The following is a 15,042-nucleotide window of genomic DNA, read 5'->3' on the forward strand; positions in this document are numbered from 1 at the left end:
GTGAAGCCATTTCACACCAATGTGAAGAATGTGAAGAAGGGTGCAATGAGAAATCACATTCACACCAATGACTACAAAATTATTGGATTCAAATTTGACTAGATTGACATACAATACCATAGGGTTCAAAAGTCTGAGTCCATTTTTTTAAAAAGGAAATACAGTTTTGACATTAAAAATTATAAGATCAGCATAACAATTTGACAAGTTTGTTGATTAAATCCGATGTTCCATGTTATCTTAAATGCTTCGAGAATGTTCCAAAGAGCATCTTCTGTGTTTCAATAGAAGCAAGGAAATCTGACCTTTTGTACAAATGAGTTAACATTTTCAATATCACAAATTTTATTTGATTAGTGACCTAGAAATAGTGCAGAATTGTTCATATTTCTTATCATTTTATATCTTGAAGCATCTTTGTATTACATTTTTTTTTTTTTTTTAGTTTGTTTATATTGCAGGATTAAATTTCAAATGTTCAACATGGACTTTTGAACCCCACTATATAAAGAAGAAATGACAAAAGATTATTTAGAAGTCGACTAGAGTGTACAAAATTTATAAGGACTGTCCTAGCATCATGTATAGGCCTACAGTACATACCTTATACATACATATTGCTTACATAATTCTTACAATTAGATATCCAGGTGCTAACCGTGTAAACCAGGATAATTGTTTAAATATATCTAGCAGGTGTAACTCTGGAGGAAAAAAACAAATGGGATATCTGTCCAGCATCACAGCAGGGTGCATGAACCCACACTGTAGCTTAACAAAACCATCTGGAGTTGCTCTGAATTCCAGTGATTTGCAAGTTTCAGGTCTTCTTTAGCACCTCCAATTCCCCTTACGCCCCCACCACTAAACCGATAAAATAACCTGCTGTCAGAATACACAATGCACTCCCCACAATCTCTGGTGCATGTTGCTGTGGGATACAGGATCACTATGGGGACTGCATGCATGCTGTTCAGCATGGCCTAAAGACTTGCAGGGCATTATAGCTGTGTTTGGAATTGTGTAGTATCATACTACACTTACCATTTGTTACAGTAATGCTAAATTTTAACTGGCTGCCACTTCCTCAATTAAACATGAGGTCATGTTATAATGATGTCACTGGAATGCGGACTGCTTCACTTACTGTTTTTTATAAACAGTCGGGAGAATACAGTATTTACACACACACACACACACACACACACACACACAAGGAAGTTTAATTAATATAATTGAGGACTTTTCCACGCAATTAATTTACATTATTTAAATCGAAATAATTTGTGTGAATGGATTTGAATTAGTCTTGTTGAAAGAGCTTTTATTTTGTAAAATGTATTTTGTCATATCCATCGTTTAAAAATGTGTCAAAAGTCATCATTTGAATTACATTGAGTCAGTGTAACTTTCACTATTCTTATCTTTCGACCAATCATTTGTTACTTTAAAGGCCAAAGTATACTTTGGTTGCCCGCGTTGCGTGACGCAAATTTCGTCATCAGCACAGTCCGCGCGGCCCAGATTTTGTCTACACAAGGATTTGGATCTGTGCACATGCGCCGGCCATTGACTGCACAAAAGAGTATCACAAAGCAGTTGAAGTGGGCATGTGTCGAACGTGTAAGTATTCGCTCGCGGTGAGAAAAGTATACTTGACGGTGACACTCAACAACTGATGAAGAGAACTCTAAACAAATACTTGACACATAACTCAAAGAAGCAACAAACATGACACCACCAGTACAAACACCGCCATAAATAATATTAGAACATTAATTTAGAATGTTTCTCATGCTGCATTGCATGCTGGAAAACGGACAGCACATGAAATTATTTATGTTGACCCAAACACAAATGGATTAAGTAAACTTCCACTTAACAAATTTAAGTGGATTGCATGCTAAGAAATTAAGTTGAATCAGATCATTTAAATTAAGTAAATTGAAAAAGCTTCAAAAATCTTTTTTATTGTTGTTGTTGTTGTTGAGTGTACTATTCAATATGCAATAAGCGGTACGCTAATATTCCATTTGGAACACGGTGTCTGACATCATAAAGAGTTGCACTGGGATGATACGCAGGTATTATCTCGCCTTTCTCATTAACTTCTGTCTAATTATAGGAAAAAACGCTATGCACAAGCAAAAATGGGCTAAAGAGAAACCCAATATTTTGTTATTTTACCCTTGTGTGTCAATTTAAAAAGGTTACTCAGAGGTCCTTAGAGGACAAAAATGTCTGCGTCAAAAAACTGCCATAATAATATTATATATTAATATTATTTTCCACTTTCACTGACATAGATTTTTTAACCAACATCAGTCCTGATCATAACTACCAAATATTCATTCATTTTCAGGATTTTAACCCTTTAAATGCCAGTTTGTTTACATAATACCACTGTTGTTGTTTTTTACACACACACATTTCTCAATACACACATACAAAACACACTCTGACATCCATACCAACACACCCACACAATTTTAGCTGCATCATTTATTCAATTGGCCTGCGGTGCTCTATAATACAGCAAACAGAGAATAGGGAAAAAGCATGTATTTGCTCCATAGGCTCCAATGGCGACATCTGGTGGAAAATAGCTTCGAAGCTATTTATTTGATCGTCTCAAATCTGATTATTTATTGATTGATTTATTTTGTCTTTTATACTTTTTTTTTTTTTTTTTTTTTTAATTTATATACTTTGAAGTGTAAGTGGTCACTGGTAAAGGACAATACATCCTTTGACAATAAAGCAAAACAAAAAACACTGGGACATCATAAGGACTTGCGGACGCCGTAGATGCAATCATGACATCATAAATACTTCGAGGTGGATGATACACAGGGCATTATGACATCATGACGTCTAGCAGCGTGTTGACTGCGTGCAATTCTGACATCATAAAGAATCACAGAGGATTATCTGCGTGGCATTATGATATCCTTGAAACTGGGTGCGTGGGATTATGACACTACGGCTGAATGTTTTGCTGCACTATAATCTCATGTTTCCAGTTAAGCGCTCGCGATGATAGTACGGAAGTCCAAGAGTGCGCACAGCGATCGTAAATTAAGGTCGCAAACCCGATTTATGCGCATTTAGCCGAAAAAGAAAAAGAGAAAACATTAGAAAGGCCGCATTCGTGGTGCAGCATGACAAATAAACACGTGCTGCTCTCAAAACAACGTCGCAATGATCATCACAATGATTTACATTTGCTTTGCAGTTCAGAGAGACTTTAAACGACATGTAGAATCTGTGAAACACCTTTATTATCATTCACAAATAGCATCTGGACGATGCGACGCGTGAAAAACACAACCCGTGAGAACGATTGAGTGACGCCCGCTGCGATTCTGTCATGCAACAATGTAACGCGTGAAATGGTGATTCTCTTTGGAGTACCGCGCGTCTGCTGCAGTGGAGATGGGCACCAGATCAACATTGATTAAGGTCACTAACAGTAACATGCAACATTTCACCACACAACCGACAGATTACGACAAATCCACCACAAACAGTGACAAATCAATACAATCAAACATTGGTTGAGCAAATGCCTGTTTGCGCTTTGGAAAAGGCAAAACTCCAGTCTCGGGATCTGACCACGCCTGTTTGCATCCATATTCTACTGTACCGTTATTCCACTGAGCAAACCTATGATGCCCACTATTATTCCAAACATCATTCAGCCTCAATCTTGGCCTAATTTTATCTTGCAGTGTTTTAAATGAGGATGATTTGGAAACATCAAGGCCTCTAAATCTGGATCAGCGCACAAATACACCTGGATTTGACGAACTGTGTTATTTCATTGACGCAAACTAGTGATTTGGACTCCATCACCACCCACATATTTAGTAGAAAAGCGCTACGCTTATTGCGGTAAAATGGGTCCAAACAAGCATCTTTTAGCAATAATCCTCCGTATAAAACATCTGGTGGTGAAATAAAGGGTTTATCTGCACTTACCGATAAAAGAATACGTGATCAACTTCGCCGCCTTTGCAGTCCGCAGCGCGCAATGAGCGAGAGAGAGGCTGGACACACTGCGCTAGGAGTGACCGATGCGCACCGAGAAGGTCCTCGCTGCAGACCGTGGCGCGATGACGCAGTGGATTCTGGTGACGTAGTGGATGTTTTGGTTTTAGTGCGTTACACTGAGTACATTATTACTTAGTATTCAAGTATTACACTGAGACATTTGTTTAACATAGCTTAGCTTTTAAAAATGGTCATAACCGTGGATTTCGTAAATTATTATTTTCCTTGTTTTTCCTTTTCACCCACAGAAAACAAATATATAAATTAAGCAATATATACACCTCACTATAATGTGCTCCTCATTTTAACATCGCTGTACTTAAATGCCAAGGGGGTGAATTATTTGTATATTAAGATGTAGTGGTCAAACATACTTGGATGTATGCAAAAGTGAAATTAAAGTGAATCTGGAGCGCTTTAACCCTTGTGCGTCAATTTAAAAAAGTTACTCAGAGGTCCTTAGAAGACAAAAATGTCTGTGTCAAAAAACTGCCATAATAATATTATATATTAATATCCTGATCAGTTCTGATCATAACTACCAAATATTCATTCATTTTAACCCTTTAAATGCCAGTTTGTTTACATAATGCCACTGTTGTTTTTTACACACACACACACACACACACACACACACATTTCTCAATACACACATACGAAACACATTCTGACATCCATACCAACACACCCACATAATTTTATCTGCATCATTTATTCAGTTGGCCTGCAGTGCTCTATAATACAGAAAACAGAAAATAGGGGAAAAGCATGTATTTGCTCCATAGGCTAAACATGAGAAAAATGGCGCCATCTGGTGAAAAAAATAAATAAAATTTAAGCCAGGGATCTGTAATGAAAGCATAATATCATAGAATTCATGATTTTAAGCTTTAATGGCACTGGGATCAAATATTGACATTTTAATGGGTTTCAATGGGGACATTTTTGTCCTGAAGGTCCTGAGTGTAACTGTTTTGTGTACACAGTGTATTATAGGTTGAAATATCAAAATTCCCCCAAAAATACACACCTTTAGCAAAATGTATTCTGTTGGCATTAACACAGCCAAAATTATCGAAAAAACAAAAATTAAAAAGACAAAAATGTCCCGAAGGTCACACAAGGTTTAAAAAGGATTAGCAAGGCACAATGAATCGTAATGGAGCACATCTGTTACTCTGAGCACAGGTTGTGGAGCACAGACCCACTCTGAATACACTGTTATAATGATTACACACACAACAGACAGGACAGAGCAGCATGCATACACTTTGAAGCGAACAGCTTAATTTATCTATTAATTTAAATAAATCGTTGTAGTCCTTTGCAGTTAAATAATTGCACAATGTCATAACCCGATTTTAATTTAATTGTGCAGCCCTAATATACTGTATAAATGTGTGTGTGTGTGTGTGTTATTTGAATATATATATATACTGTATTAATGACCATTAAGTATGCTACAGTAATAAAATATGCATGCACATTAAAACATCCACTACCACTGAAATCCAATTTAAACACCCTATTATGGGGAAGAAAATGGCCACCTTCGCCATAGTAGAAATGTTGAGAACGTTTCAATTCAGTTATGAACCGGCCCAAAGAAATCAATTCACTGATTCGTTTGTCACCACTTTAACGTATTTCCTCGATATACCATTAATCACAATGTTTTTCATTGCATTACATAAATGAGGGTGTACGACCATGTTGGTGGTATTAAGTAGGCCTATACATAGGATGTGGTTATGTTTTGTGATAGAGAAATTTCCTACCTGCTTAACTGTGTCAAATGTTTGGTTAGTAGCATTGAGGACTTCGATTCATTTGAACAGTTCCTGCGGTTTGATTCAATGAACCGGTTCAAACAAATCGATTCGCTGATTCAGTTTAGTCATCGCTATAACGTTACTTAAGCAAAGTGTGTGCTAAATATTTGGTTAGACATTGTTTTTCACAATGTTTTAATGACATAAATGAAGGTGTACAACCATGTTGGTGGTATGTGGTATAAATTCTATGTGTTTCATTTTGGTGTTGTTGCCTAATTAGTAGCTACGGCCTTTATGTTTGGTGTAAGCTAGAAATGTCCAACCTGCTAAAGATTTTGTCAAATGCTGGGTTGTTGCTCCTGCGCAGTGTGGAGAACTCCAATTCATTTGAATTGTTCGTTCGGTTTTATTCAATGAACTGGTTTAAACAAGTAATTTCGCTGATTGTTTTTAGTCATCGCTGAAACCTCAGCAATGTACATGCTAAATATTTGGTTAGATATTGCTGTTTTTCGCAATATTTTAATTTTTAATGTACAACCATGTTGTCTGTATTTAAATAGACTACCGGTTGAGAAACAGATCAATATTTAAGTCCTTTTTTTTTTTACTATGAATCCTCCCTTTCAGATGTTATAAAGTGAAACTAAACAGGTGCCAGATGTGACTTTCAGATCAGATGTGAAAGTGGAGATTTATAGTAAAAATGGACTTAAATATTGATCTGTTTCTCACCCACATATATCATATCGCTTCTGAAGACATGGATTAAACCACTGGAGTCTTATGGATTACTTTTATGCTGCCTTTATGTACTTTTTGGAGCTTCAAAGTTCTGGACACCATTCACTTGTGTTGTATGGACCTACAGAGCTGAAATATTTTTCTTAAAAGACTTTGCTTTTGTTCAGCAGAAGAAAGACAATGCCCACGTCCCCGGATGAAGTATGTCCGGAATCTATTCATACTACTCACCTGCAAACCTAAAGAACGTACTGTTTTACCGGCTGAGAAGTGCTTCCTTCATCAAATGCAATGCAGGATTTCATACGCAGGGTGTGAGTATTGTTATTAAAGTGGCGATCAGTCCAAATATGCAGACCACTTTTCATTAACCATTTACATCAGCACATATTTTTTCCCCAATCAGTTGAAGAGCTTTGTACACATAGGTCAATCACATTCGTTTATATATATATATATATATATATATATATATAAGGACATTTATACGTAAAGAACAATTCAACAATTCAAGTGAGAAGATAAAACAGAAGTGGAGACACCCTCAAATTGTCCCAGTATTGATAATGATTATGACCACGTGTGTGTCATCTGCGATTTAAAGAGGCTTTAAGGTTCAAGCAGCTACAGATGTGAGTCAACAACTGGAAAATGCAGAACTGGAGATGCAGATTACATGATCCAACTCAAAAGGAATGACAGCTGTTGACATATAAGATTGATGAGACAATTTACCGCTGGATTACAGAATGTGTTTTTAATGCAACAACAGAGACAGTTACTGTAGTCTGATATAGCCATGCTTAGACCTCAGTCCCTATTGTCCCTGATGTGCTTTTCACACTTGATATGTTTAACCGATTTTTCCTACCAAACTTAAATTACTTTCTTTGTAACAATTCACTGCAGTAAGTGCCTCACTGTAACCCAGATTTTTGCCATTTTTTTAAAAGAACAGGAGGGACGAGTTGAAATTAATTTTTGCGGTAATCAACATTATGCCACAAATGATGAATTTATGTTCTGTTAAGCGTAGTGTAAAAAGCCTTTGAGAGTTCAGTTCCTCTGCAGTCCCACCCGAATGAGAGGCATTCCTCTCTGTCTCTGGGAATGTTCATCTCTGTGCTCTTGCTGGATGGAGTGGGCCTCTCTGTGCTCCCACATCTGCTGAGTGGAAACCAAGTTCAGCTGAGAGCAGTTCAGCAGGTTTGCCGTCCCTGCCGAGGGCAAACGCGACCCCTCCATGCTGTGGAATGCGCTTGGCCCCGTCATTTCCCCATCTCTCCACACGAACGCTCTGTGACGCTGAGAGAATGAAATAGCAGGAAAACAGTTTTAAAGGGATAGTTCACCCAAAATCTTAATATTATGTAATCATTTACTCACTCAAACCTGTATGATTTTTTTCTTACATGAAAAACAAAAGGAGGTGTTTAGCAGAATGCTGACATTGTTCTTGTCCATACAATAAAAGTAAACAGTGACCACACCTGTCAAGCTCTAAAAAGGACAATGTGCACTATATTCCAAACCTTCTAAACTTATATGATAGCTTAGTGTGAGGAACAGACCGAAAACGTTCCCATCCGCCATAACTCGGATAAACTTGCTGTGGCGAGACGTGTTGCGATGCCAAACGCCATTGGTTCTTGGGTGCGTCAAACCCGACTGCGACAAGACAAATTTGAATACACGCCACAAATGAGATTTCTATGGGGTTCCTTAGAGGACGGGGAGGGAATTTATTTTATGAAGAAGCTCTATTCCTCGCAATTATTTTAGGTGAAAAAGGAGTTAAATTTTGGTCTGTTCTCACCGAAAACCTTCAGAAGACATGGATTAAACCACTGGAGTCTTAAGGATTACTATTATGATTCCTTTATGTGCTTTTTGGAGCTTCAACATTTTTAGTCACCATTCACTTGCATTGTATGGACTTACAGAGCCGAAATATTCTTCTACAAATCTTCTTTTGTGTTCTGCTGAAGAAAGAAAGTCTTACACATCTGGGATGCCATGAGGGTGAGTAAACGATGAGATAATTTTCATTTTTGGATGAACAAAGGCTTTAATTGCTAGAACATGATTACTGTAGTAAAACCATGGTTAATTTTGGTAAAATGGATAAAACTGTTGCGAGGGAACCCAGAATAATTAAGAAAATATTGCAAAAATATTGCAAGGCAACGCAAAACTCTTTGTGAAGGAACTAGGGGTGGGCACGAGTACTCAGAAGTGATAGCAATGATCGATCATGAAAATAATGATCAATAATGATCATGTGTGATGTGTCGTTTTACTAAAGCTCTGGTCATGCTTTGCACAAACATGTCAAAAAAGGCCTTATTTTCAAGTTTGTGATTGATTACAATGTGATTTTCAGTGGTACCTTGAGGTCTGAATCATCACAGCAACACACAACAGCATCTTGACTTTTTGTAATCACTTCGAGTACTCAAATACATTCCTAAAGGGAACGCAAAACTATTTAATAAAATAAATGTTCTCCCTGTCATCTAAGGGACTCAAAAGTCAGGATAACTATTTGTTCTAAATATTTGATTTTGTGTTCCATGTAAGAAAGAAAGTCATAAGGGTTTGGAACAAAATGAGGGTGAGGAACTATTGGCTGATACTTTAAAGGTGCACAAGATAACTTTTGTCTTTGTGCCATCTTGGACTTACACTGACACCTAGCGTCTTGGATGCAGCATCATTTAAAATCAATAGTTTTCGGTTTCAGATGCCATTGTAGAGATTTATTATTCACAGTCAGCCATGATTACTTGAATCAATGAGTGAAAGTGTCCAATAACAGGACAGTTACTGAGATTAAGTGAGTAGTATTCGGCTGGTCATGTGATTCTAACATGTGCGGACCCTCTCCATGTAGAATAAAACAGCTTTTATAAGGTTACTGATATGACTGGAGTCTTCATTTTAATGTGAGTGATCATGATTTCCTACATATATTGCAAAATCACAATTCATGTCTTAAGGAGTTAAACTTTTTAATGAGGAAAACATTACAGAGTGCACCTTTAAATTTGGACAAATGTCCAGCACACATGTGGTGTGGGGGTTGCATGCAGCTGTAGCGAATATTTCATCTTATAGTTCAGGGCCAGATAAAAGTCTGTTCAGACTCACAGCCAGGGGAAGAAAGGGCTGCGTACATCTGTGAAGGCTATAAGACAAAGACCAGATGCACTGGCCTGACAGATTGTGCACTTAAATGTTTCATTCTTTTTAGAAACTACAGTGTGAAGTAATTTCACATAATAGTGATGCTCAACTGCAACATCTCGTTGCATTTCAGTGCCATTAATTTGCAAGAATATGTTAGCTGTCACTGTAGCATTCTTAGCTATGGCTCTGAACAGCAAAGCTGAAAAAGATATTTTTTTATATTCTATTAAAACAATATTTTCTTTGATCCTTCAAAATATAAAAAAAATATACAGAAAATACGTTTCCAATCAAATGCATCTAGATACATGTAGAACAAACTCCGTTTGTGTTTATATGTGTGTACCCACCCTTTAAAATGTAGTTTTTTTTTATATATATATTTTTATGATATTTTATATGCATTTAAAATATAAAAAAAGACTTGCCAAAGAATATATCAAGGAAAATAAATTAGCATAAATGTATTAAGTATATTAAAACCTATATTAGTATATTTAACCTACATTTATATAAATGTACTTAATATATATATATATATATATATATACAGTACTGTGCAAAAGTTTTAGGCACTTGTGAATAATGTTGCATAGTGAGGATGTCTTCAAAAATAATGTCATAAATAGTTTTCATTAATCAATTAATGTCATTCAAAGTCCAGTAAACATAAAAAAGCTAAATCAATATTTGGTGTGACCACCTTTGCCTTCAAAACAGCACCAATTCTCCTAGTTACACCTGGACACAGTTTTTCTTGGTTGTTGGCAGATAGGATGTTCCAAGCTTCTTGGAGAATTCACCACAGTTCTTCTATCTGTTTCGGCTGTCTCAATTGCTTCTGTCTCTTCATGTAATCTCAGACTGACTCGATGTTCAGTGGGGGCCATGACATCTGTTGCAGGGCTCCCTGTTCTTCTATTCTAATCTTTTCTATTTGCAGAAGAGGAGTCTAACATGTATATTTCCTTTTGACACACTAAAGCTGAAGATATAAATAACCATTATTAAGACAAATGCTTTTGTGAAGCATCTTATGTGCCTAAGACTTTTGCACAGTACTTATATATATATATATATACACACACACACACACACACACACCGATCAGCCACAACATTAAAACAACCTGCCTAATATTGTGCAGGTCCCCCTCGTGCCGCCAAAACAGCGCCAACCCGCATCTCAGAATAGCATTCAGAGATTATATTCTTCTCAGCACAATTGTACAGAGCGATTATCTGAGTTACCATAGACTTTGACAGTTCAAACCAGTCTGACCATTCTCTGTTGATCTCTCTCATCAACAAGACATTTCCGTCCACAGAACTGCCGCTCACTGGATGTTTTTTGTTTTTGGCACCATTCTGAGTAAATTCGAGAGACTGTTGTGCATGAAAATCCCAGATCAGCAGTTACAGAAATACTCAAACCAGCACATCTGGCACCAACAATCATCCATGTGATTATCTAATCAGCCAATCATGTGGCAGCAGTGCAGTGCATAAAATCATGCAAATACAGGTCAGGAGCTTCAGTTAATGTTCACATCAACCACTAGAATGGGGAAAAAATGTGATCTCTGTGATTTGGACCGTGGCATGATTGTTGGTGCCAGATGGGCTGGTTTGAGTATTTCTGTAACTGCTTTTCAAACTGTATCAGGGACCTGGATAGAAGCGCTGATTTAAAGATAAAATCGTTTTAATTATCGACTTGTTTCTTACATAAATCTATCGATTTGCTTCAGAATACATTCACTGTCTACTTTTATGTTGCCTAATTGTGACTTTTGGACTGTCAAAGTGCTGCCGCCCGTGTACATCCATTATAAGGACCTGACAGAGCTCTATCTTCTCCTAAAAATCTTCATTTGTGTTCTGCTGAAGAAAGACATTCATACACATCTGGGATGGTATCAGGGTAAGTGAACAATGAGAGAATTTTCATTTTTGGGTGAACTTCCTTTAATTGAGCTGCCACCCACATAATTGCAAAGTCTTACCTTTCTTTGGTATCGTGGTCATGTGATCTTGACTTGTAGAATGATTCTGGACATTAAAAAGCTGATCAAGGGAACATAGAGCTGGAACTGCAAATATCGAAAAAATTACAAATAAAAAAAGCCACACATTAAAATGAAAGTGGCTGATATCACACACAGTCATATACACAAAGAACATACTGATCCCTGTGGCCGAGGGTCTGTCCGCCTCTCGTACTCTGGTAAGCAGAACGTCTCTAATAGGCTGGAAGTCACTCCTCTGTGTGCTGGCTTTACTGTGTGGGGCTTTTCTGGACACATCATGGCTAAAACTGTTTGACCACCAGTTAAACTAAAGAGTTATTGGGGTAAAATGACCACAAGTGATAAGATAAAGGTAAATCATAACAGATATACTGTATATGTATACACAAAAAGGTCCAGTGAATTGCCACATTAAATAAATTACTTGCAAATTGAAATCCCAATAAATATATATTAATATTTACCCTAAATAGATTGGGGCTAGTTGTCACACTTTTTACTCCAGCGAGTGACTATTTCTCAACATAGGTAATTTCTGTATGGACACAAAGTACCTTAAAGTCTTGCGTAGGAAAAAGATACAGTTCATTCTACACAGGTGGGGCATGTTGTCGTACTATATGGGGGAAGTTGTCACAGTGGGAACCTGCTGTTTATTTTTTTTTACACGAATTTGAAATACTATCTAATGTTAAAAAATAACAATCTTCCAAAACATCTGTATTTACAATAAAATGTACTTTAGGCTATGTAATGGCTTTTCAGTAAAACAATTATGAAACACAAACAAAACAGCAAAAATGGAAAACAGAAAAATATCAAACCATTGTTTTGGCTAACAAAATTTGAAATTAATGAATTGTATGAATTTACAATATGTAAAATACAAGTGACAACATGCCCCAACCTGACATTTATATAAAAACACCCTTTTCCTGAGAATACAGTTCACATTTTCATTTAAAATCTTCCTTCATTATATATTCATTCATTAATTTTGGCCTCAGTGTATCCTAGTTTGGTTTTGTGTGTTTACTTGTTTACTCAACAGCTATTCCAAAAAAAGATGATATGTTGTAATCTTAACAAAATTCCCCAAAAGTATCCTAATTTATGATAGGTGTTTGAAACCAACATACAAAACCACTGCTTTGACAACACATTTGTGTAAATTGACTTTTGACTTTTGAGATTTCACCCTTGAAACAACTTCCCCATATGACAACTAGCCCCGGTCTCCCTTTTTCATAAAATTTCCAATTAGTAGTATGGCTATATAAATAGCATTTCCACCTGTTCTGCCATAGTATGCTGTGTCTCCATATAAGCAATGGGATCATTAAGGAATCTGACATTATTCCTGATGAATTTGGCATAGTGAGGATGTGGAATATTGTGGGTCTTTAACACCTCAGACTCTTGCAGGTCTCTGCTGGGATATTTATGGTTCTGGTAGACATTAGTTGGTTCAAGACGCTCCGGCAATGTTTCATCAAATATCCGGAAAGTGTTTGAGCTGCAAGAAACAAATTAGGAAGTTAAGAGCACGTTCATGTAACCAGTCCAACTGAGCCACTCTGAGTGGGATTTGAACTGTGGTCTCCAGCATGGGAAGGGGGGCGCACTAAAAGGAGGCTATAGGCTACAACCCCTAGTGTCTGTCTCTAGTGCGCCTCTTGAGGCTAGGGGAGTGAGGTTTACACATACTACACAGCTATCATGTACCAGCTGGCTCCCGTTACATTTACATGCATGTTCTTTCACTGATTCTGCTTAATAAACTGAAGTGTAATGTAGCTACAGTAGATTTTTGCCCATAACCCCGATTTTGCTTTGCATACAAACACCTTTACTGAGTTTTTCCAATTTGATGTCAAGCCATTAACCCCTCAAACTCTGGTGCATTTTTGGGCTGTCACATGCAATTTTTTACTCAAATTTCAAAGCTCACCATTCACACATACATTCACATAAAAAGAAAAAAAGACTCCAATTATTCATAAATAATATTGTATGTGTTTTTAATCTAATGATGAAAGTTTTTTTTAATTTTATGTTTTGTTGTTGTTCTAATTTTGTTAACATGTAATTCTGGTTCTGTTCACTCTAGCATGTGAGCGGAGCGGAGCGAGTTGTCGCTCCGCTCAAATATTCGCTCAATGCTCAAGTTCAAAAGTCATCGAGAGCGATGTTTGAGCGGAGCGGCATGAAATGAGAAAGAATTATCTTTAACTAGATTTTTATTTCATTAAACTTTTTAAATGTACTTGGCTACAACGGCTGATAGGATGAATTTAAAATTATGATTTAAAATCAAATTTTATGTAATTTATTTAAGCAAAATTTTCTAAATGGGGCCCCAGAAATCGTAAACCCGCCCCTGCTTACCATGGAAGTGAATGGGGCCAATTTTTGAACATTAGAATCCTCACTGTTTCAAAAGTATAGCCAAAAGATAAACAATATGCATGTTAACGTGATTTTAATGTGATAAAATTGCTTACTAATCTTATCTATGTAAAGTTATATCCAATTTTACAACTTTGTTGCCATGACGTTGTAGTCAACAAACCCTAAAACCCTAAATTGACTGTAAAAATGATGATAAACACAACTTTACAGCTCAAATAATACACAAGTTTTAACAGAAGAGTGCTTTTATAAAATAATCTTCACATTTCTGCCTTTAAACCCTTCAAAAATTGACCCCATTCACTTCCATTGTAAGTGTCTCACTGGAACCTCCATTTTTGCTTTTTTAAAAGGAAAGGAGGGACAAGCTGAAATTTTTTTTAAATAATTTTTGTGGTAATTAACATTATGCCACAAATGCTGTCCTATCATAGCAAATTGGCATTTAAAATTGAGTCAAAACTAATACTAATTAAGTAAATAAAAAATAAAAAAAGCAGTCAAACGTGTTGCATATTTTAAGTTCTATGAGTGCCTCACTCTTTACAGCGCAGTAAAGTAGCCGAGGTAAAATTGTAATTCGAGTCCTATACTAAAGTTACAGTAATACATTACTCACTGGAAGGACTCCCAAACCTTCTTTTTTCGAGGCAGACGTATTTCTGCACGATGGTACATTTGCTTTTCCATGAACTTCAGAATAAAGAGAGTTATGAACTGTTTGTGGCTGGTTCAGTTTTTAGTTGCTATGCAACCATGACAATATGACATCTGACACCAACTTAAGGGGAGGTTCCTACTATAAAACATAGAAAACAATAAAAGAAAGGATGTGAAATA

The 15,042-nt window shown here is 36.6% G+C and overlaps 2 protein-coding genes across 4 annotated transcripts in view; both read right to left on the reverse strand.

Moving 5' to 3' along the window:
- LOC127426018 (spectrin beta chain, non-erythrocytic 1-like) overlaps positions 1–4,099 on the reverse strand; it is a 117,209-nt gene extending 113,110 nt beyond the window's left edge. For both annotated transcript variants that reach the window (XM_051672442.1, XM_051672443.1), the window contains exon 1: positions 3,982–4,099. The gene's annotated coding sequence lies outside the window, so the exon portion shown is untranslated. The remainder of the gene's footprint in view (positions 1–3,981) is intronic.
- A 3,031-nt stretch (positions 4,100–7,130) lies between these two features.
- On the reverse strand, positions 7,131–14,891 carry LOC127426042 (uncharacterized protein C2orf73 homolog). 2 transcript variants are annotated; one of them, XM_051672511.1, is made up of 5 exons: positions 14,822–14,891; positions 13,201–13,306; positions 11,947–12,097; positions 11,767–11,853; positions 7,131–7,877 (listed from the first exon to the last, which is right to left on the reverse strand). In XM_051672511.1, exons 1-5 carry the CDS (start codon positions 14,878–14,880, stop codon positions 7,687–7,689), a joined length of 594 nt encoding a protein of 197 aa, XP_051528471.1. In that variant the 5' UTR covers positions 14,881–14,891; the 3' UTR covers positions 7,131–7,686. The 2 variants fall into 2 exon arrangements, with proteins under 2 accessions (XP_051528471.1, XP_051528470.1); XM_051672510.1 differs by having other exon boundaries at positions 13,084–13,306.
- Between the last annotated feature and the right edge of the window lie 151 nt (positions 14,892–15,042).

This window comes from Myxocyprinus asiaticus, chromosome 35, assembly GCF_019703515.2.
Source record: "Myxocyprinus asiaticus isolate MX2 ecotype Aquarium Trade chromosome 35, UBuf_Myxa_2, whole genome shotgun sequence".
Classification (NCBI taxonomy): domain Eukaryota; kingdom Metazoa; phylum Chordata; class Actinopteri; order Cypriniformes; family Catostomidae; genus Myxocyprinus; species Myxocyprinus asiaticus.

Excerpts from the sequence above, each read along its gene's own strand:
- LOC127426042 (XM_051672510.1), bottom strand. The coding sequence starts at position 14,880 with ATGTACCATCGTGCAGAAATACGTCTGCCTCGAAAAAAGAAGGTTTGG. Across the intron at positions 13,307-14,821 it reads AAGGTTTGGGAGTCCTTCCA|CTCAAACACTTTCCGGATAT; the intron begins GTGAGTAATGTA and ends TGTTTCTTGCAG. Across the intron at positions 12,098-13,083 it reads AGCATACTATGGCAGAACAG|TTTAACTGGTGGTCAAACAG; the intron begins GTGGAAATGCTA and ends ATAACTCTTTAG.